Source organism: Hyla sarda, chromosome 6 (assembly GCF_029499605.1).
Source record: "Hyla sarda isolate aHylSar1 chromosome 6, aHylSar1.hap1, whole genome shotgun sequence".
Classification (NCBI taxonomy): domain Eukaryota; kingdom Metazoa; phylum Chordata; class Amphibia; order Anura; family Hylidae; genus Hyla; species Hyla sarda.
Window position 1 is genome coordinate 22,983,335 of NC_079194.1, and position 24,549 is coordinate 23,007,883.

Here is a 24,549-nt window from a genome sequence, read left to right on the forward strand (position 1 = left end):
TAGATAACTAATACAGATAAACAAATCCTTACATATAAAAGTAAGAAAGATCTGCTGGAAGCTGTAATCACTGTCTATGTAGAGGACAGGAGCTTCTTCAGGATTTATTCTGATGCCATATTTGGAGTCGGGAATTTTCGCCTTCCTCTGGATCAACTGTGCAGGGACATGGTAGGGATATAGGATGAACTTGATGGACTCCGGGTTTTTTTAAACCGTATGAACTATGTACAGTACACGCAGTGTCCCAAAAAAGTAACATGGAGCCACCCTCACCTGGTGTCCAATGGAGCAGCTAACCCTGGTACAGGTAAAGAGTACAGAACATGTAATACCTCCTTGTACTGTAGGGGGCGCTACCAGACACCAGTAAGTGCATACGCTTCAGTAATACAGGTAAAGAGTACAGAACATGTAATACCTCTCTGTACTGTAGGGGGCGCTACCAGACACCAGTCAGTGCATACACTTCAGTAATACAGGTAAATAGTACAGAACATGTAATACCTCCATGTACTGTAGGGGACGCTACCAGACACCAGTCAGTGCATACACTTCAGTAATACAGGTAAAGAGTAGTACAGAACATGTAATACCTCCCTTTACTCTAGGGGGCGCTACCAGACACCAGTCAGTGCATACGCTTCAGTAATACAGGTAAAGAGTACAGAACATGTAATACCTCTCTGTACTGTAGGGGGCGCTACCAGACACCAGTCAGTGCATACACTTCAGTAATACAGGTAAATAGTACAGAACATGTAATACCTCCATGTACTGTAGGGGACGCTACCAGACACCAGTCAGTGCATACACTTCAGTAATACTATTTACCAGTAAAATTCCCATTCTGATTGGTCAGATCTTCCGGCCATTGACACTTTCCCAGATCTGGACTGTCCGTAGGTGATTGGTGGGGACCGTAGATGATTAGGTGGGGATGGTTAAAAGTTACAATGGTCCAAAAAAGACCGAAAATATTATAACCTGAGGCCATTGTAAGTTAAGAGAACAATGTATAATGCTGGAACAGATTGGGAAAAATCTTCTCTCTTTATTCACCTTATCTTCACAAATCTTCCGGGTAGGGTTTGCAGCGACCCTCTAAACCAGTGGTCTCCAAACGGTGGACATCTTGCAAACTCTTGAGGTCCCCGGTTTGGACACCACTGCTCTAAATTAACTAAAATCAGACAACTCTAAATTGTCCCATGACTGTCATTGACCTCCATAGTGAAAAGCTTTATAAAACCATTTGCCCCTTTACCAGGGATTTCCACATTTAACCATAACATGTGCTTTAAAACAAATAAGATCTGAAAACAGGAAAAAAAGAATTTATTTCTGGTTCTCAGAAAAGTTATTAAATGTACATTTTATGATGTACCTATTAAGGTTTAACTATTCCAACTTTTTTTCCAACAATTTTTTTTCATATTTTTTTTTTTTTACTTTTTTATTTTTTAACTTTAGTTTACAAAATGGGTATTTTATCCAGCAGAATCTTGGAGTCTGCCTCTTTTTTTTAACCCCATTTCTGCCAGAGGGGCAAATAGCATATATGTCACACTACTCTGGCGGTAAAGGGGTCCATATATGGAAAATGCCCCAGCCCCCTTTCCCCTGAAACAATCCCGAATTTGCCCCCAAACCTTGTGCCCGCCCACTCACCCCATCCCTTAAAAAAAAAAAAAAATTTAAACAATAACTAAAAAGGTGCCCAACTACGTTTAATCTAGCATTGCGTTATAACTCACAAACGCGCGGTGTTAAAAAGAATTAAAATAAAAAAATAAAAAATAAAAAAAATAAAATCACATGTAGGTAGTTTTGTTTTTTTCGTGTTAAAACTAAGCAAGAAATATGAAAAGACATAAAATCGAAATCAGCAACCTATTTCCATGCTAAACGGGTGTGATCTCTGTAACAGGACTTTTTTTTCTTTTTTTAAAGATTTTTTTTTATCTGTTTTTTTTTTAGTAATAAAGATTATTAAACCCAGGACAACTTTTTGGCTGTTTGATGTCTTTTTTTTTTTCTTCTTTTTTTTTATCTTGTGTCTTTTTTTTTGTTTTCTTTAGAATATACAAGAACATCCAGCATCAAATGTTTATCTCAAATATAACAATCGACGATACACAAGTTATGTGAAACCGCAGTGAATGTTAATAAAGCTGAGCACTTCCCTCTGTGTCCGTCTTTCCTCTGTGCGAGTACATGCGGATTTTTGGTATCAAACGTGGATTGATGACACCCTGTGTGTGGGTGCTTGTGGAGAACTGCCAGACAAGAAGATTATTCGGTAATGAAATGGTGTCCAGAAATGCGACCAACGCTGGGCAAAAATATATATAAAAAAAATAAAAAAAATTCCTGGGGACAAATCATAGTTTACAGGTTGAAGGAAAGCTTGACGTGAGAAGCAGCCATTGTATCTGGGACGGATCGGTGTTGCGAAATTATACTAGTCCGGATGTGGAAAAGAAAAACATTTTTGTAGAGCACTCGTCTCAAAAGAAGTCAACCCAATGGAATGAAGAAATATCCGTGTGGAGAAATGGGTCGTAGTAACAGTTCATTCGGAGAGCAGAGGGTTCACATCCATCGAGTGATGACAACAAATGGATCCTCAAGATTTTGTGAAGGCCATATGGAGGACTTTCATCTTCTCGAGAAGAGAGTGATGTCCAAATCAGAGTATTTCAGGCAATGGACGGAGCTCTGGTTTGACAACAAGGCTTACATATTTGTTCTGATGCTTGGAGAAGACCTGCCATCTGAAGAGTAGAACGAAGGTCAATGTAGAAGAACGTTGTGACGATATATGTAGCTGGAACTACTTCTGGTAGCAATACAATATGGAAACGGTATTCCAGTTTATGGTCTTTTACAATGTACAGCCTTTGGTTAGTATACTTAATCCACGTATATATTAAAAGGTTTCCTTGTGATCCTGTATCTCTAAGTGATGATCATTCTGGTCATTTTCTCAAAGCTACGAATAAATTAACCAGAAGATGTTGGAAAGGGTAGATGTCACCAGTCAAGGGATGGGCATCTCGAAGAAACTGAAGGTATGGCAGTAACCATGGTTTAGTCCCATGATGCAAAAGGGTCGTCTTATGGCATGAGGAAACAATGAATGTCAGGATTTTTGGCCCTCAGCTACAAATTAAGCGTGTTCAGAGGGGAGGCCTGATGCCAAATGCCATTTCTGGTACTTCCACAATCAGATATAGGTTTGGAAAATCAAGATTTGGGATCATTTAAACATGGCTGCTCTTGTGCATAGGCGCAGCCGCATTTTAACCATGAGTGGAGTTAGTGCGTTGTACACCGGCAGATAGTTCCTGCTCATCCACAACTAATTAAAAAAAAAAAAAAACTGCTTAATTAAAATAAAACATTTAAAAAATAAAATGCAAAGACTAGAACCTACATAACTGTAATCATTGTAGGCATGAATTAAGGAGTCAATGTATTAATGAAGGACTGGAAAGATTCTAATGGATATGCCAAAAGAGGTTGCTTTGTTCGCTGCATTCCCACAGTGGCCATCTGGAGTGAGAGGGAAGGGATGGATTCTGGCTTTCAAGAGTAGAAATTCAGGAGCCGGCTGCTCAGTTGGAGGTATCAGAATGGACGCTGCCAGGTCCTTCCGTAGGGGAAGTCACAGACGAAGGGGTGGCTGCATCCTGCCACCCTCCGTTAGCCTAAAAAAACAAAAACAAAAAGTCTTGTAATAAGTTTTTAAAACTAAAACAAACATGTCTCATCTGTACAAATTTATGAGTATTAAAGTGAACCAAGGAAATTTCCTCTTAAAAAGTTTGCTGAAGCTTAAAAGGGGTACTCCGCCCCTAGACATCTTTTCCCTAATCCAAAGTATAGAGCATAAGATGTCTGATCGCGGGGGGTCCCGCCGCTGGGGATCCCCACAATCTCCCTGCTGTACTGGCCTTCATTTAGAGTGTCGGGTGCAGCGCCGGAGGCTCGTGATGTCATGGCCACACCCCCTCCATGCAAGTCTATGGTAGGGGGCGGGATGGCCGCCATGCCACCTCCAGTAGACTTGCATTGAGGGGGCGTGGCCGTTAAGTCACGAGCAGGGCGTGAATTCACGAGACTCTACCCCGCATTGCCAGTCATCCGACACGGAGCAAACTTCGCTCTGTGCACTGGATGACTGGGGTGCTGCAGCTGAGATATCCATTGAAAGGGGCGGAGTACCCCTTTAACATTGATGGAATATCTGTGCTGATCACATAGAAAGGGGGGAAAAAAGAAAAAACATCCTTGCCTATCCCCGGTCCCCCACAGCCCCCGTTCACCTCTGACTGGTCCTCCAATCTTTTGTCTTCTTCCCAGACGAGCGCTCAGTGCAGGACCTGCTGGGCTCAATCACTGGCCAAGATGGGACACTGCCATGGCCAGTGATTGGCTAAGCTGACAGCTCATGCACCAAGTGCTTGTCTCAGAAGCAGAAAGAAGACAGAATGTTGGGGAACCAGATGGAGGCAAACAGGACCTGCAGGGAACCAGGACAAAGAAAGTAAGGACATATTTTATTTAAAAAAAATCTTGAATCCCAGAGATCTTATTTAAAGGGGTACTCCGGCACTAAGACATCTTTTCCCCTATCCAAAGGATAGGGGATAAGATGCCTGATCGCGGGGGTCCCACCGCTGGGGACCCCCGTGATCTTGCACGCAGCACCCCGTTACAAGCATGTTCGCTCCGGGTCTGATTACTGGTGATCACGAGAACAGAGCATTGTGACGTCACAGCCCCGCCCCCGTGTGACGCAACGCTCCGCCCCCTCAATGCAAGCCTATGGCCCCACTGTATGATGATGCCTGCTGAATGCATTTACTTTAGAACTCCTGTCCAGCCATGAATAAAGGGGCATTCCACCCATAGACATGTAAGGATAGGGGATAAGATGTCTGATCGTGGGGGTCGATCTCCTGCCGCACCCGACATTCTAAACAGTATGTTTATAACGCTGGGTTTAGGCGGCCAGAGACGTTACATCACGCCACACCCCCTCAATTCATGTCTATCCAATCATCTGGTGCCAGAAAGTTATACAGATTTGTAAATTACTTCTATTTAAAAAAATCTTAATCCTTCCAGCACTCATCAGCTGCTGTATACTACAGAAGTAGTTCTTATCTTTTTTTAAATTTATTTTCTGTCTGACCACAATGCTCTCTGCCGACACCTCTGTCCATGTCAGGAACTGTCCAGAGCAGAATAGGTTTGGAATGGGGATTTGCTCCTACTCTGGACAGTTCCTGACATGGACAGAGGTGTCAGCAGAGAGCACTGAGGTCGGACAGAAAAGAAATATAAAAAAAAAAAAAAAAAACTTCCAGCTGATAAGTACTGGAAGGATTAAGATTTTTAAATAAAAGTCATTTTCAAATCTGTTTATCTTGCTGGCTACAGTTGATTTAAAAAAAAAAAAATAATAATAATCCACCGGAGTACCCCTTTAACGCGTCAGCTTTTTTTTTGTCAGCTTTTACAAAACGTCCAATAAAGCTTGAGAATTTTATGAAATTTCAAGCAGGAAGTTTGGCTGAATTTCTGCCCTCTGATACGTGTGGTCAGCTTCGTGTTCTACTTTGGCGTAAAGGTACCAGTAAAAAGGGAAAAGCTTATGGAAAAGCTTAAAGGGGTTATCCAGCAAAAAAACATTTTTTTATATATCAACTGGCTCCAGAAAGTTAAACAGATTTGTAAATGACTTCTATTAAAAAATCTTAATCCTTTCAGTACTTATGAGCTTCTGAAGTTAAGGTTGTTCTTTTCTGTCTAAGTGCTCTCTGATGACCCCTGTCTCGGGAACCGCCCAGTTTAGAAGCAAATCCCCATAGCAAACCTCTTCTAAACTGGGCGGTTCCCGAGACGCGTGTCATCAGAGAGCACTTGGACAGAAAAGAACAACCTTAACTTCAGAAGCTCATAAGTACTGAAAGGATTAATATTTTTTTTTAATAGAAGTAATTTACAAATCTGTTTAACTTTCTGGAGCCAGTTGATATATACCGTATTTTAAAAAAAAAAAAAAAGTTTTTTCCTTGATAACCCCTTTAAAGGGGTACTCTGCCCCTAGACATCTTATGCCCTATTCAACGGATAGGGGATAAGAGGTCTGATCGCGGCGGTCCCGCCGCTGGGTACCCCGGCGATCTCCGGCACTGCACCCGATGCATTAGACTAGTGGTCTTCAACCTGTGGACCTCCAGATGTTGCAAAACTACAACTCCCAGCAATGCCCGGACAGCCAACGGCTGTCCGGGCATGCTGGGAGTTGTAGTTTTGAAACATCTGGAGGTCCGCAGGTTGAAGACCACTAGTCTAAAGCATCGGGTGCAGTGCCGGAGGCTCGTGAGGTCAAGACCACGTCCCCTTAATGCAAGTCTATGGGAGGGGGCGTGATAGGGGTTAAGATGTCTAGGCGCGGAGTACCCCTTTAATCTGAATTATTGTTATTATTGTCAGTCCCTTCTAGTGACTCTAGGACCATAGCTGCCGGAGATTGCGCACTTTCTATAAATCCCATACTACGTGAGCTCGATGGCGGAGATTGCTATTCTAGAATAAGCCTTTTTCATTTAATGCAGAACAGCTTGTCCTCGGTGAACCAGCGCGCCTCCGATGCCGTGCGGCGGTATGAAAGGTGTCACCCCTCTCCTTAATGCTGCGTGTTCCCCGCTTCAAGGACACTGCTTGGATTTCTGGATCCACCTCTACGCAGAACCTGGCAGCCTTTTATTTCCCAGCCTATGATTTTGCGGCGGCCTCTCTGTAATCACAGTGGCCCCGGTCTTGTCCCCTCCTCTCTTGCGTCCAATCTATCTCAGAACTGTAATTGCCATGTCACGAGATCATCTGTTCCTGTCCCTTTGGCGTGTCTTTAATGCACACAAATGACACTTCGTGTTATGACGGGGTCATTACGAACAAACAAAGTGACGGCTAGGGACGCAAGAGAATGAGAAAGTGTTCAAGAGCGATACAAGTTATATAGGTCATTCATAATTATATTCAACTTTACGTGTTTCAAGGCAATGTGATTTACATATCCCGTGATCATTATTAGACCGAGCTAAAACCTTTACGGCCCCGTATACAAAAGGAAATCTGTACTGGATTATCAGGTATTATCCCATCTGCAGAGTCACTGGTAATGTAGCCAAAGACTCTCCGACTCTCCCCCGGCTCGCGCAGATAGGACAGTCCCAAATGGAATATTCTTGACTATTAAACTTGGATTTTTGGTCTCATGTAACAAGGGTTGGCGCCTACTGTCCAAAATATTACATCTGCCCAATATTCGACGAGCCAACCCCTTAAAGTGTACCTGTCGTCAACAAAAACTTTTTATATAATGTAGATAGTACCGTTTATATGTGTATTTGTAATATACATTGGTTAAAAAATGTGTATATTTTTGTCCCTGCAGCTATTGCCTGTGTGTCTCTATGAGGAGTCCAAATACAGGAAGTGAGGGTGGAAAAGCAGGGGGGGGTCTGTGCACTGAGCTCTGCTTTTCCTGTCCTCACTTCCTGTATTTGGACTCCTTAGAGACACACAGGCAATAGCTGCAGGGACAGCATTTTTTCATCTAAAAATATACAAATTATTTTTACCAATATATATATATACTTTTATATATATATATATATATATATATATATATATATATATATATATATATATTAAAGGGGTACTACCGTGCTGACAACTTATCAGAGAGCATTCCAAAAAGAAAAGAATTTCCTCTGTAGTATTCAGCAGCTAATAAATATAGGAAGGATTAAGATTTTTTAATAGAAGTAATTTACAAATATGTTTAACTTTCTGGCACCAGTTGATTTAAAAAAGAAAAAAAAAAATAGTTTTTCCACCGGAGTACCCCTTTAATATAAAATATATATTTAAAGGGGTACTACCGTGCTGACAACTTATCCCCTGTCTAAAGGATAGGGGATAAGTTGCCTGATCGCGCTGGGTCCCGCTGCTGGGGACCCCCCGCGATCTCGCATGCAGCACTCCGCTCTCGTCAGGCCCCGAAGCGAACATCCGCTCCGGGTCCGACGACGGGGCCGGTGATTGTGACGTCACAGCCCCACCCCTGTGTGACGTCACGCTCCGCCCCCTCAATGCAAGTCTATAGCAGGGGGCGAGACAGCTGTCTCGCCCCCTGCCATAGACTTACAATGAGGGGACGGAGCGTGACGTCACATGGGGGCAGAGGCGTGACGTCACGATACTTCGGCCCCGAGATCGGCAGTCATCAGACCCGGAGCGACGTTCGCTCCAGGGCCTGATGAGAGCGGGGTGCTGCATGCGAGATCGCGGGGGGTCCCCAGCGGCGGGACCCCGCGCGATCAGGCAACTTATCCCCTATCCTTTCGATAGGGGATAAGTTGTCAGCACGGTAGTACCCCTTTAAATATATATTTATATAATGTAGATAATACCATTATATGTATATTTGTAATATACATTGGTAAAAAAATATGAATATTTTTGTCCCTGCAGCTATTGCCTGTGTGTCTCTATGAGGAGTCCAAATACAGGAAGTGAGGGTGGACAAGCAGGGCTCTGGGCACTGAGCTCTGATTTTCCTGCTCTCACTTCCTGTATTTGGACTCCTCATAGAGACACACAGGCAATAGCTGCAGGGACAGCATTTTTTCACCCAAAAATATAAAAAAAAAAATGTAACCAATGTATATTGCAAATATACATATAATGGTATTATCTACATCATATAAAAAGTTTTTGTTGCCGACCCGTACACTTTAAGAAGAAACCCGTTAACCCTCCTGATCAATGGCTGCTGCTAGGGAAAGCCTTGCCTAGGAAAACATTGCTGCATGTAGTAAATCCGCTGGATACAGGACTCGATGCTCCTAAACGGACAAGGCGGAGGACCAGGTCTGTAGGTGTGCGTGGGCGCTCTGAGCGTTTAGTAGCATCGAGTCCTGTATCCAGCAGTGAGTGCAGGATATTTCATTTTGCTATTTGTTACAGTTTATGCTAAGGTCTATCCTAAATTCACGTCCTAGCACCACCGGAGACTCACTGATATTGTTGTGTACCTGCCGCGCTGCTGCACACCATTGCCACTTACTTTGATCGTTTATCTAGTGGTGCCATCCTATGCTCTTCCACAGACACGTATTTGCTGCATGTAGCATTGCATGGTGACATTTAGATGAATCGCCCGCCATGTAATGCATGGTGTATGCCAAGGGCAGGAGCTGCTCGGAGAAAGTCCTGAGCAAGGGAAACCACTCTACAATGTCTATGTGCACTAATACGGCATGGATAAGACTCGTTGAACCCATTTCCACACAAATGACATTGATCACCTATCCAAGGGAAATTTCTTGAATAGTCTAAAACTATTGGTTCATGCCCTTCATCTATTGCTTGGACTACTGCCACATCCTCTGTGGCCTTCCATCAAACACCATTACCACTACCCCCCCCCCCAACCATCTTCAACTCTGCTGTCCGATCAATCCACCTCTTTTCTATTTGTATGTATGAAGCCTGAGAGAGCTATATATATATATATCTATCTATCTATCTAAATACAAAAAATCGGATGCAGCACACCACAAATTGCAATCAGGAGTGTAGGTTTATTCCATAACGTGCAGAGGACAACGTTTCGCCAGCATCACGCTGGCTTTCTCAAGTCATACAGTTAGTTTGGTCTCCTCAAGTGAGAAAGCCAGCGTGAGGCTGGCGAAACGTTGTCCTCTGCACGTTATGGAATAAACCTACACTCCTGATTGCAATTTGTGGTGTGCTGCATCCGATTTTTTGTATTTGGATTAAGGAACCGGTGGACCCAGGCTCCAACTATGCGAGCACCCCCGAATCTATCTATATTTACTATTGCTTGATGTGCTGCTTCTATTTGGATTTTTTTTTATGTATCTATCTATCTGTGTGTGAATGTTCCAGCACAACTTCCAAATGGCAGAAAAAATACCTGTCATCAAAGCATATTTTGTAAACTAACTCCAATTATATTCCCTAACACCCCTTCTGCCCTTAAAAAATTTTTCCGAGCTTTAAAAAGATCTGTATAATATCTTTCCCCTTGCTCACATTGAGTGAGCTCCCGGCAGGAGAAAGTGGGTGATCCCAAGCAGACGTGACGTCACTGATTCCCGGCACGCACTTCCTGAGTTTGGACTTCTGCAAGTGCGGGAGGAGACCAAACTAACTGTATGACTTGTGCAGGGAACAGAACAGAGCCACCTAGTGGCCATTTTTTCCAATCACATATAAAAGGTTGAGAATTTCAGCAAGTAAATAGCAAAGTGTCTTATAATTACATAAAGAGCAATATATTAAAAGTTTAGTTTGGTGACAGATACTCTTTAAATTAGCCCTAACCCAGCCTCTGGGTTTTCCCTCTTTGGTCCCATGAAAGTCTATGGGATTTCCATTACATCTCCTGATCACGTTACTAATGGGCTGCGGAGATTGCCCGGGACTTTTATATCCTGCAGAATGTGTGGCAGGTACAGAGAATAGTTAGTGTGGCGGAGGGGATATGAGGATGAGAGTGTTATTGTTGCTTTTTCTATCCCACAAGATTTAGGTAGGAAAACCGGGTACTCAACTAGTTTGTGTATAAAGTGTAAATGAAGTTGGCTGAAAAGGTCAGGTTCACAATTTGCTGACAGGTGACATGTGTCTATATAGGCACACACTGGTAGCGGACACATTCACTTTAACCCCTTAACGACATAGGATGTAAATGTACGTCCTGATGCCCTGGTACTTAACGCACTGGGACGTACATTTACTTTTTATACATGACGCAAGCACCGGACCAGACTATCAGCAGCCAGGGACCCGTGGGTCATGGCGGATATCAGCGATCACACTGATGTCCGCCATTAACCCATTGGATGCCGTGGGGAGCCGATTACTCCTGTGGGGAGCCGAGCTTCCAACCTGGCGGCCGGAGGTCCCCTTACCTGCACTGGCTGTCATCTTGGGGGTCTTAGAAGGGGGTCAGAGAAGTAGATCGCCGATAATACTGATCAGTGCTATGTCTATGTAGTGCATTGTTTCCGAAGCAGGGTGCTTCCAGCTGTTGCAAAACTACAACTCCAAGCATGCCCGGACAGTCGGCTGTGGAAACAGGGGGAGCTGATCTATTTCCATACAATAAGGCAGTGTTTCCCAAGCAGGGTGCCTCCAGCTGTTGCAAAACTACAACACCCAGCATACCCGGACAGCCTTTGGCTGTCCGGGTATGCTGGGAGTTGTAGTTTTGCAACAGCTGGAGGCACCCTGCTTGGGAAACACTGATGTAGTGTATGCCCTATGCATAGCACTGAGCAGTATCTGCAATTTAATGATTGCTATAAATAGTTGCCTATGGGGACTATAAAAAGTGTTAAAAAAATATTTTAAAAAATGAAAAAGTGTGAAAAAGCCCCTCCCCCCAATAAAAATTTAAATGGCCCCTTTTTCCTATTTTATCCCCCCCCCCCCCAAAAAAAAGCATAAAAATAAATTAATAAACATACTTGGTATCACCGCGTGTGTAAATATCCTAACTATCAATATATATATAAACGAAAAACTAAAAACACAAAAATAAAAGTTAGGGGTTAAGGGTTAATAAGGGGTTAAGGACCTGAATAGAGATGAGCGAACTTACAGTAAATTCGATTTGTCACGAACTTCTCGGCTCGGCAGTTGATGACTTTTCCTGTATAAATTAGTTCAGCTTTCCAGTGCTCCGGTGGGCTGGAAAAGGTGGATACAGTCCTAGGAGACTCTTTCCTAGGACTGTATCCACCTTTTCCAGCCCACCGGAGCATCGGAAAGCTGAACTAATTTATGCAGGATAAGTCATCAACTGCCGAGCCGAGAAGTTCGTGACGAATTGAATTTACTGTAAGTTCGCTCATCTCTAGACCTGAACATAGTCAACTTTCCCACATCTGCTCACACTAGTTTATATCCAAATATTAGGACCAATACAATTAAAATGTAACCTTTATTATAAATCCTATTTAAAATCGGAATCCAAGTAACATATAAGACAAACTAGGAATAAGGGGCTCAATGGTCCAAGATCCCCAAAGACAGTATATAATGTAGTGATGGGTGTATGCTATTGTTTAAGAAAGAAAAAGGAGGATGGTGCCCACCCTGTTCTACAGGCCCTCCCTAAACAAAACTATATGGGATATATATATATATATACACACATATATATATATATATTCATTCATACACACACACACACACACACACACAGTGATTGATAGTGGTAGATTTGTCTGCATGTGGCTAAAAGGGTTAAAAAGTCTGTGCAATGGATCAATAAGTCCTTTTGACTATGTAGCGTGGCATGGTTAGCTGTTTGCTGTGGTTGGCGATTTATCAACTGTGACTTTTTAAAGGGGTACTCCGGTGAAAAACTTTATTTATTTTTATTTTTTTTTAAATCAACTGCTGACAGAAAGCTACAGATTTGTAAATTACTTCTATTAAAAAATCTTAATCCTTCCTGTACTTATTAGCTGCTGAATACTACAGAGGAAATTCTTTTCTTTTTGAAACACAGAGCTCTCTGCTAACATCATGACCACAGTGCTCTCTGCTGACATTTTAGGATCTGCCCATTTTAGGAACTGTCCAAAGCAGCATATGTTTGCTATGGGGATTTCCTTTGACTCTGGACAGTTCTTAAAATGGACAGAGATGTCAGCAGAGAGCACTGTGCTTATGATGTCAGCAGAGAGCTCTGTGTTTCAAACAGAAAAGAATTTCCTCTGTAGTATTCAGCAGCTAATAAGTACAAGAAGGATTACGATTTTTTTTAATAGAAGTAATTTACAAATCTGTTTAATTTTCTGGTACCAGTTGATTAAAAAAAAAATAAATAAATAAGTTTTTCACCAGAGTACCCCTTTAAGAATTGTTGCAAATTTTTGAGTGAGTACTCAGCTTGTGTATGGTGGAGTCAGAAGAAACAGCTGTCAGCCAAACAAGTGGTTGAAGGTAAATGGTCACCTTAAAAATCGTAATTCAACATTTTGCAACACTTAAAAGGGGTACTCCGGTGGAAAACTTTTTTGTTTTTGTTTTTTTGTTTTAATCAATTGGTGCCAGAAAGTTAAACAGATTTGTAAATGACTTCTATTAAAAAATCTTAATCCTTCTAGTACTTATTAGCTGCTGAACCCTACAGAGGAAATTCTTTTCTATTTCGAACACAGAGCTCTCAGCTGACATCACAAGCACAAGGCTCTCTGCTGACATCTCTGTCCATTTTAGGAACTGTCCAGAGTAGGAGAAAATCCCCATAGCAAACATATGCTGCTCTGGTCGGTTCCTAAAATGGACAGAGATGTCAGCAGAGAGCACTGTGCTTGTGATGTCAGCAGAGAGCACTGTGTTCCAAAAAGAAAAGAATTTCCTCTGTAGTATTTAGCAGCTAATAAGTACTGGATAAAGATTTTTTTATAGAAGCAATTTACAAGTCTGTTTAACTTTCTGGCACCAGTTGACTTAATAAAAAAAAATTAAAAAAAAATTATATATATAAAAATAAAAAGTTTGCCACTTTAATACTGTGCTGGGGCGGGGAAAAAGAATGTAGAAAAATGTCTATACTTACCAAGCCCCAGTCCCCCACAGCTCCTGTTCGGCTGCACCTGGTGTTCTATCTTTATGCCTCAGAGACTAGCGCTCATAGTACAGTATAATCAATGGCCACAGTAGGGTCCCGTCTTAGAAAGTGATTGGCTGAGCCGGCAGGTCGTACAACGAGAGCTCGTCTCGGAAGTATGAAGATCGATGGACTTGGATGAGAGATGCGGGGGACTAGGGCTAGGTAAGTTTCGTTTTTTTTTTTTTAGTTTGTTTCAGCCCTGGCTCAATATACATTTTTGCATAACACCGTATAAACTCTTTAAAATCTCTCCATTGTGGTAAATTTTTACTGAATTGCTGCTCTCCGTTTTAATGCTGTCTGATCTATTCTAAAACGTCTTCACGTTCGCATGATAATAAACGTATCCATCGGAACAAGGTGACATTATAAGATTACAATCTACCGAGACCAAACAAGCAGCACTGGAGGCTGCAGCTGAATTAATCAGTGTTATTTATTAGATTTTTCACAAATAAAAAAAAAAAAAAAATGAAAAAAATAAAGAAAATAATTGTATCCATGATTTCTTTGTGCACATGGGAGGAAAATGATTGCATCCATCGGGGGTGGAGGGGGGGTGGGCTGCGGGGGTTGGAACGATCTGACCTGTTATTTCTTTTTCACTAACAATCACCATTATCCCTACAATTGCAGCGAGTAAATGGTGATCGCAGTGAATGACTCATTACGGGAATAGCGGGAATACATTTTAGCTCCGAATGGAAATTATTTTTCGAAACAGAACCTGTAAGTGAAGAATTGAACTCTTTATTTAAGAAATTGGTTGTGGTTTTTTTTTTGTCGTTTTTATTTTTTATTTATTTATTTATTTTTTATTTTTTTTTATTTTTTTCTTCTTCCCGTTATTAAGCAGCATTTACCGTCTTAAGAAGCATAACAAATGGAAGGAATCAATACGTGTTATGGGAGCACTCTGCTTATTGAGGATGTCACAAGCCTCGCACGCTCGGATGCAAATGCGCGGAGAGAGCCTCATGTTGCGTTGTGTATAATTAAATACCGAGTCCTTAGACGGAGCGCGGAGCAAATGTAACAGTGGAAAAATAACAAAACAACTGTATACCTATGTGAGTCGGCGGCCCTCCCCTCCCACAGCACTGTGTGCATCTTGTGTTATTTCTGTGTTTATGTCAGATCTCGCCTCCCCCTCCCTCTGTCACGGCCTTTGGATGGTGGATGGCTGATCTGAGAAATGTATTTGGATTGCTGTCCCAAATCTGCAGCCGCTCTCCCTGTGTCTGTCTTATTGATTTCACTCCATACGACACGGCTTGTCGCTATGAATTTACATGTCATTCCCAGCCGCGAGCACTGCCAGGAATGTTTGCTCTTCTCCGCCGACCCTCCAACAAACACACAAATACGTCCGTGCATGTATGGCTGCGGCACTGCTGAACGGATGCACGGTAATAATGGTTTATGCAAAAACAATAAGAATATTTCACAGCGGGGGGGGGGGGGGGGGGGGGGGAATTCGCCTCGCTATAAACAACGGTAGAGTCTTCGAAAATTGACTTTGCGTGGAAATCCATCTGCGTTAACCAGTTGTGCGCTGGGTGAGACACGTCTCCTTGCAGACGTGTCTCACCCAGCGCACAACTGGTTAACACAGATGGATTCCACGCCTGTTCTGCTGTGGCCATGCTACGTGTCACCTGTTCGGCTCTTTCCCTCGGCCGACTTGTAAGCGGCCGCAGGTGGCACAAGGAAGTTGATTGCGTGTGACAGGCACGGGGGTTCCAGCTGCCTACACGGAGCATCATTTGTGGGTAAGAGCGCTGGCCGCTGGCTTAACCGCCACATAGCAGAATAGGTGACCATGAAAGGGAGAGAGAAGAAGTGTGTGCAATGTGGCAGTCAGGGCCCTGTGGACCCGAAATAATTGGGAAACAGACAAGAGAAAACAAAAGGTTTCTTTGCTTACACTGATGCCCTGCGGACTGTACATCTGATTCGCTGACAGAGTCTCACTGTATCCGCCTGTCTGACTGATAACATGGCGAAGGGTATCCACCTGGAAGACATACAATACCGATGGTGAAGAGAAGGGTACCGTGACGCAACGGAGGACAGAGACAGAGCAAAGAAGAGTCCAACATATAGTAGACATGGAAAACATAGGGGACGAGCGTGAAAGACAAGATAATGATGTAGAAGGAAAACGGGGAAGAAACGGGAAGACAAAAAGGAAAAGTAGAGTTGGGAAAAAGAAATATTGGAAAATAAATTCAATGCAGAACCACTTAAAAATGATCTATAAATATAAGGCAAGAAAACAATGTGATATATATATATATGCTGAACCAAGAACAAAACCTCTCAAAATTAGGAAGGGTTAACCTAATATTTTAATTCGTCCTCTGTAAGCAGCCAACAGCAGCAACCAATCTGTCAGACCCTATCAAATGGGCGATTTATATGTATCCCGCACGCAAACATGGAAACTTCACAATGGCGGTCAGTCGGTATCCCGCCTTACCAAAGTAGAGTTTTTCTTTTTTATTTGCAGTTCTTTGTTCAATATAAGAGGTGCAATCCTTCTGGATACACGAGATCAGTAACAGTTCCATCTACGAGCTCTCGACCTCTCCACAAGTACATTTGTCAAAAGTCCATGCCATTAAAGTTACGATTCCGTAGAAATGTACATAAACCCGCACCATATAAAGGATACCCTGAGGATCTCCAGACACCAGGACAACCCGAAAACCCAATGAGCCCACCATACCTTATGAGCTTCTTGAATTTTTCACAATCCTCTTTGGATTCTATTGTGTTACCGAAGACTTCGACCAAAACTATCCAGGTGGAAAACCATATTTCTTATTTAGCTGATCCTCCATCATAGACTTTTGCCACTTGGCCCAGTTCACATCACAGTCCGCCCTTATGACGTGTACATCAGAAAAAGCTCTTGACGTCTACCTTCAAAAGAACCCTGTGATGTAGCCTACCGAAGAGCATTTTTTTTTTGTCTACTACGCTATTCCATAGCTTGTTTTTTAATGGTACACCAATATAAACTTGCCCAATGGAAACCAAAAGGACCCTCTATCGGGTGAAGGACGCCCTACACTTGCTGGCACACGTTAACATGATGTGAACAGGGCCTAACCTTCATTGCTTCTGTTCACAACACTCTGAATGAACATGTGGCACTGGAACTCAATGTGGCCCATCGGGGGGTCAAGGATAATTAACATAGTATGATTGATGCTGTGTGTCTAACAAATTTCTACCATCATATCTGATGGGATTTCAAACAGGCAATGGCTTTATTCCAGTGGCATCTCAACCTGGACTAGTGGATTATTCCCCCAAATTAGCTCTGGTTTCCAGTGACAGTCCAAAAACCTATGCAGGTTCACCGGCTTCTCATAAAACAGTCTTTAAAAGGGGTACTCCGCCCCTAGACATCTTATCCCCTATCCAAAAGGATGGGGACCCCGGCAATCTCCGCTGCGGCACCCCAGACATTGCTCTGTGCCGGATGACTGGCGATGCGGGGAGGAGGCTCGTGACGTCATGGCCGCGCCCCGCTCGTGATGTCACGACCATGCCCCCTCAATGCAAGCCTATGGGAGGGGGCGTGACGCCCCCTCCCATAGACTTGCATTGAGGGGGCATGGCCGTGACGCCAAGAGCCTCCGAGATGCTTTAAGCGAACGCTGGGTGCAGCAGGGAGATCCCAGGGATCCCCAGCGGTGGGACCCGCGCGATTAGACATCTTATACCCTATCCTTTGTCTAGGGGCAGAGTACCGCTTTAATGTGTGGCATGACGAAGCCATCAGACCATCTTTATAGTCAACAATCTTTGGGGATCTGCCTTCACCTACGATAATCTTTCCATACAAATGGGATTTGGGGGGGGGGGGGGGTGAGGCGACAGAGTTTCTAGATAGAAGCTTATGACAAAACCTCGACAGCTTCCTCCACAAAATAATTAAGTCACCAAAGACCTTTTCCAAATCATCTGAAGGTCCCTACCTGTGACTGTACGTTGGCTCCAACCTGGGCGCCTTGGTAAGAATCTCCATTGAGAGACTGCACGCTCATGAACAAATCTCCAGAGTTTGACATGTTAAAAGAACTGGAAGAACCTGGAAAGGAAAGAGTGAGGAACCTGAATCAAAGAAAGAAGGAAGTTCAAACCCCGGAGAGGAGGTCTGACATGCATAGTTATAATGGTGAGAAGACAGGCAGGCGATGGAGGCGGAACAGAGTTTGTACAAGAGATTAAATATTTATTAATAAAAAAATAAATAAAAAAAAAAAGAGGAAATTGGAATGAGAGAAAATAAATCGGCAAATTTAGGAGAAGAGATAGGAACCAGTAAGGAGAACCCAAGTTTAGTACGAGGAGGATAAGTTATTATTCGTGTGATCTGAGCTGGGTTAGTAGGAAGGATTTGTTCACTGAATTTGCATCACATGGAGGTGAAACAGGTCGGGCATTATTAGAAATGCCAACACGGTATATACTGCCCCGTTACGGGTCACCCAGACCGAAACTGAAGGACCATGAAATCTTCATTCGACATTTTAAACTCGTCTTACTTGACTAAATTCAGATACAACGTTTTTGACACAATTTGGTAATGGATCAGGAGTTCATCCAATGAAAAAAAACAAAACAAAACAAAAAAATCTACAGCGCAGCAACATAGTAGGCTTCTCAGATATGGCTAGAGATGAGCGAACTTACAGTAAATTCGATTCGTCACGAACTTCTCGGCTCGGCAGTTGATGACTTTTCCTGCATAAATGAGTTCAGCTTTCCGGTGCTGCGGTGGGCAGGAAAAGGTGGATACAGTCCTAGGAAAGAGTCTCCTAGGACTGTATACACCTTTACCAGCCCACGGGAGCACCGGAAAGCTGAACTAATTTATGCAGGATAAGTCATCAACTGCCGAGCCGAGAAGTTCGTGACGAGTCGAATTTACTGTAAGTTCGCTCATCTCTAGATATGGCCTTAAAAGGGGTACTCCACTGGAAAAGTTAAATAGTTGTAAATTATTTATATTAAAAAAATCTTAATTTTTCCAGTACTTAGCAGCTGCTCTTAGGGTAAGATTCGTCATATGAAATATTTAAAAGGGGTACTCCACTGGAAAACATTATTTTTTTTTTTAAATCAACTGGTACCAGAAAGTTACAGATTTGTAATTTATTTCTATTAAAAAACTCTTAATCCTTCCATTACGTATCGGCTGCTGTATGCTCCACAGGAAGTTCTTTTCTTTTTGAATTTCTTTTCTGTCTGACACCTCTGTCCATGTCAGGAACTGTCCAGCGCAGGATGGATCCCCAAAACAGTTCCTGACATGGACAGAGGTGTCAGCAGAGAGCACTGTGGTCAGACAGAAAAGAAAATCAAAAAAGAAAAGAACTTCCTGTGGAGCATACAGCAGCTGATAAGTAATGGAAGGATTAAGATTTTTTTTAATAGAAATAAATTACAAATCTGTTTAATTTTCTGGTACCAGTTTTTCCAGTGGAGTACCCCTTTAAATATTTCATATGACTAATCTTACCCCAAGAGTCAGCCTCCCTTAACTCCTATAGGAGAATATATTTAAACTTTCCGGGAAATATCAGAGTGCAAGAATTACTCAGACTCACGCTATTAGACGGATTCCCAAAAACCTGATTATGGAGGTCCCATAGACTTACGGGAATCCGTCTGATCATGTGGGTCTCGGAGCAATTCTTGGGCTACAATATTGCCCGGGAACTTTTCAATGTATCCTGCTGCCGGAGGACTAATGCTTTAAAGGGGTATTCCGGCCAAAGATATCTTATCCCCTATCCAAAGGATAGGCATAAATTACAGGACTAGAGAAGTGTCGTAAAGCCACGCCCCCGCGTGATGTCACACCATGCCTCCTCCATTCATGTCTATGGAGGGGGCGTGACGGCCGTCACGCCCCCTCCCATAGACATGAATGGAGGGGGCGTGGTGTGACAACACGAGGGGGTGTGGCGTTTCGTCCCCAGTCCTGGAAACACAGTCCCGCATAGAATGCGGGTGCTGCTCTTTGGCCGGATAACCCCTTTAATCATACGAGAAATCTGAAACCCTCGTCTGACTCCATAACACTGGAGAACAGTGTCAACTCTTTAAAGGGGTACTCCACTGGAAAACTATTTTTTTTATTTATTTTTTTATTTTTTTAAATCAACTGGTGGCAGAAAGTGAAACAGATTTGTAAATTATTTCTATAAAAAAAAATATCAATCCTTCCAGTACTTATCAGCTGCTGTTATGATCCACATCAAGGTTCTTTTCTTTTTGAATTTCCTTTCTGCCTGACCACAGTGCTCTCTGCTGACACCTCTGTCCATTTTAGGGACTGTCCAAAACAGGAGATGTTTGCTATGGGGATTTGCTCTTACTCTGGACAGTTCCTAAAATGGAAGTGTCAGCAGAGAGCACTGTGGTCAGGCAGAAAGGAAAGTCAAAAAGAAAATAACTTCCTGTGGAGCATAACAGCAGCTGATAAGTACTGGAAGGATTAAGATTTTTTTTTAATAGAAGTCATTTACAAATCTGTAACCAGTTGATTTAAAAAAAATAAAATAAAAAAAATGTTTTCCAGTGGGAGTACTCCTTTAATTTTCCATTGCAGAACACTAAAAAGTAAGGATTGCAACCATGGAAACACTATATATATCCTATAAAGAGTCCCTTACTATGGATGGTATAATAAACTGGTAGGTTGGCAGTAGACCGGATGAATTTATGTTTGTATAACATTGTAAATTTATGCCTATAACCGTGCAGGTATGTATGGTGAATAGAGATGAGCGAACTTACAGTAAATTCGATTCGTCACGAACTTCTCGGCTCGGCAGTTGATGACTTATCCTGCATAAATGAGTTAAGCTTTCCGTGCTCCCGTGGGCTGGAAAAGGTGGCTACAGTCCTAGAAGACTCTTCCTAGGACTGTATCCACCTTTTCCAGCCCACCGGAGCACCGAAAAGCTGAACTCATTTATGCAGGAAAAGTCATCAACTGCCGAGCCGAGAAGTGCGTGACGAATCGAATTTACTGTAAGTTCGCTCATCTCTAATGGTGAATATATCAGTAGCCTGTATGCTATATATGTTGTCTTTATCAGCCATAAGTCATTTAAAGGGAACCTGTCATGTACGTGCAGTCCTATATATCGGCAGCTGGTAATCCAACAGGTGTAGCTGAGCAGATTGATGTGTAGTTTGTATGTTAGAAGATCAAGTATACCATACGTTTTATTCAACTAAATGACTGCGCTTTCTATGCTTAGGAGTCCAGTGGGGTGGTCCTATCTCTACATGAGAGAACACCACCCACTGGACTCCTATGACTCGAAAGAGCATCGATTCAGCTTAATAAAATAAAAGTTCTACTGAATCATTACCCACAAGACACTATGGGGGGAGATTGATCAAAACCTGTGCCGAGGAAGAGTGGTGCAGTTGCCCATAGCAACCAATCAGATCGCTTCTTTCATTTTCCACAGGCCTCTAAAGAGGCCTGTGGAAAATGAAAGAAGCGATCTGATTGGTTGCTATGGGCAACTGCACCACTCTCCCTCGGCACAGGTTTTGATCAATCTCCCCCATATATGAATCTGCTGCGCTCCCTCTGCTCTATAATATGGTGGCCCTCAGATCAGACCTCGTGGGTGGGTACTGTGTCCTATTCCTATTTACATCTGTTTTAGGCCACAATTCTATGTAGCGTAGAAAAATTCTCACCCAAAAAATTTTTGACAAGAAAAAAAAAATCTGACAATCCATTTTATTACTAAAAAAATTATATCTTAAAAAAAAAAAAAATCACCACCACAATTGGACCTTGGCCCTTGAACCTCTTCATTATTTATAGGCTTAGGGGGGAGATTTATCAAAACCTGTCCAGAGGAAAAGTTACCCAGTTGCCCCTAGCAACCAATGAGATGGCTTCTTTCATTTTTGAAAAGGCCTGTGGAAAATGAAAGAAGCGATCTGATTGGTTGCTATGGGCAACTGGGCAACTTTTCCTCTGGACAGGTTTTAATAGTGTTTCCTTTAGACTTTATTAAAAGGGTTGTTTCCATCTCAGCTTGTTATGGATGGGGATAATATGCTGATTGGTGGCGGTCCAACCACTGGGACCCCCCCCCCCACCGATCCCGAGAACGTCCCCACAATAAATGGAACGCATGGCGTCAGTGTTCTATCCATTCTCTATGTGGCCACTGAACCTTTTCCTACCGATCAGCTTGCTATCCCCTATAGATAGTGGATAACAAGCTGAGATGGGGGATACCACTTTAAGATCATATTCCATGCACGCCATCTCTCACCTTGTGCCATTAAAGGGGTACTCCATTGGAAAACTTTTATTTTATTATTATTTTTTTTTTAATCAACTGGCGCCAGAAAGTTAAACAGAGTTGTAAATGACTTCTATTAAAAAAAAAAAATCTTTACCCTTCCAGTACTTTTTAGAAGCTGTATGCTACAGAGGGGGAGGAAAAAAACTTAAAAAAAAATGCAAGGCGCTCTCTGGCATAGTAGGTTTTATACTTCTTGGTTGAAAGAAGAGAGATATAGAGGACCCACCACACCACCTATGCAGTGATACTGACCTCTAAGAGTATTGCGGCGTTTTATGGCGCGACTCTGGAGTGGTGTGGGGGTGGACTATTACAGCTTGCTTGCTTGGTACCCCCTTGTCCATTTTAGCCAGGGCTGGGTGACGGAAAGAGCTCTATAGGAAAAGGAAGTGCAGAAAATACGGGGGTTCTGTCTCCCAAGCGCTACTGAAAATTATAGACGATATGCCAATAGGTACCTATTGGCATATTGACTATAATTTTCAGTAGCGCTTGGGAGACAGAACCCCCGTATTTTCTGCACTTCCTTTTCCTATGTATGCTACAGAGGAAATTCTTTTCCTTTTGAATTGTTTTGTGTCTTGACCACAGTGCTCTCTGCTGACACCTCTGTCAGTGTCAGGAACCGTCCAGAGCAGCATAGGTTTGCAATGGGGATTTTCTCCTGCTCTGGACAGTTCCTGATACGGGCATCAGGTGTCGGCAGAGAGCACTGTGGACAAGACAAAAAAGAAATTCAAATAGAAAAGAATTTCCTCTGTAGCATACAGCTGCTGAAAAGTACTGGAAGGGTAAAGATTTTTTAATAGAAGTCATTTACAAATTTGTTTAACTTTCTGGGCAACAGTTGATTTAAAAAAAAATGTTTTCCACCGGAGTACCCCTTTAAAGGGGTACTGCACTGGCCAGCGTTTGGGACATTTAGTTCCGAACGCTGTGCTTGTGCTGCGTGGGTGGGACCCCCAACCCCCTCAATGCAAGTCTATGGGGAGGGGGGCGTGGCATCTGCCACGCCCCCTCCATGGACTTGCATTGAGGGGGCGGGGCCTAACGTCACAAGGGGGGCATAGCTGACCCCGCAGCGCGAACGCAGCGTTCGGAACTAAATGTTCCGAACGTTGGCCAGTGCATTGCCCCTTTAAGACCAAAAGCCAAAGAAATACGTAGGAGCACTACAGTAGGGTTACCAAAATCTGACTTGTGTATTCCGTATCGTTATAGGCCTCGTAGAGGTTAAACAGGGAGGCCAACGTCAGTTTGTAGACTCAGGTTTGTGTCCTTCCTAACACTAGATGTCCAAATAGTAATAAGTATCCTCCTAATACCAAGGCTGAAGCATGGAACGGAGACAAATGGATGGGAAAGAACTAATGAAAAAAAAAAAAAAAAAGCACCTAAAATAATAAAAAAATCAAATAATAATGAGACCACCACCAATAGTTGATACCACAAAACAACCACAAAGTCACGTGCACGCGTCCGGAGGACCATGCGTACTAACCGAGGTTCTGTGGCGACAGGAACTGCATTTTGTTTTGTGGTGCCACTGCCGCGCGTTCCGTCTGTTTGCTTCCTGAATGAAACATAACACAAAACCAGCAATTTCAAGGATATCAGCCCTTTAGCTTGTCATTGGCACAGAGAGAAAAAAACAAAAAAAGCATTTAACTGCAGGGTTTAGCGAGCAATGTGTGTGCAGCTGGAGACTGGTTGACCAAATGGCTTTATACGAAACCTTCTGTGATCTTCAGTCAGGGTGAATTAAGAGAGATACGGATGAGATCTGTTCATCCTACCCCCCCCCCCCCCCCCCCCCCCCGTACGCTATCTGCAGGAGGTCACAGCCGTACGGTACAGAAGCTGTATTTGCGAGTTAATAGGTAAAAAGATACATAAAATAAAAAAGCAGAACGTAAATTGAGACTAGAAGTGACGCCATTCTTTGTCTTGAGTGAAAGTTGCACATGGATGAGCGCAACTTTACTGGTTACTTAGAAATATCTTACAAAATGGAAGAAATAGTCAAGTGGGCGGTCCTACCACCCACTTGACTATTTAGCTAAGAACGAGATTTACATGAATAAATGACAAGTTGTCAACATGGATGAGCGCAACTTTACTGGTTACTTAGAAATATCTTACAAAATGGAAGAAATAGTCAAGTGGGCGGTCCTACCACCCACTTGACTATTTAGCTAAGAACCAGATTTACATGAATAAATGACAAGTTGTCCAGGAACATTTCCCGTAAAACTATATATCGATCTGCTCAGCTCCTCCTGCTCTTTAACCTGATTGAATTACATTTTTTACGTAACCGGTTCCTTTAAAGCATAAAACTTCACGTTACGGCTACCTGGAGTGGCACAATCGGTAAAAATATTCTTTGTGGGATGTGTCTTATAGATGGAAGCCAAAGCAGGCGATATTTAAAGGGGT

General features: G+C 42.8%; 1 protein-coding gene across 7 annotated transcripts in view; it reads right to left on the bottom strand.

Moving 5' to 3' along the window:
• Window positions 1–1,321: 1,321 nt before the first annotated feature.
• The window catches only part of PBX1 (PBX homeobox 1), a 184,241-nt gene continuing 161,013 nt past the window's right edge, over window positions 1,322–24,549 (bottom strand). For 4 of the 7 annotated variants that reach the window (XM_056523308.1, XM_056523304.1, XM_056523305.1 and 1 more), the window contains exons 7-10: window positions 23,612–23,683; window positions 17,734–17,846; window positions 15,669–15,758; window positions 1,322–3,713 (exon numbers count right to left, since the gene is read on the bottom strand). In XM_056523308.1, the coding sequence (XP_056379283.1) occupies window positions 3,621–3,713; window positions 15,669–15,758; window positions 17,734–17,846; window positions 23,612–23,683 (368 nt within the window). In that variant the 3' untranslated portion in view covers window positions 1,322–3,620. The remainder of the gene's footprint in view (window positions 3,714–15,668; window positions 15,759–17,733; window positions 17,847–23,611; window positions 23,684–24,549) is intronic. The other 3 variants (XM_056523310.1, XM_056523306.1, XM_056523307.1) reach the window with 1 other exon arrangement.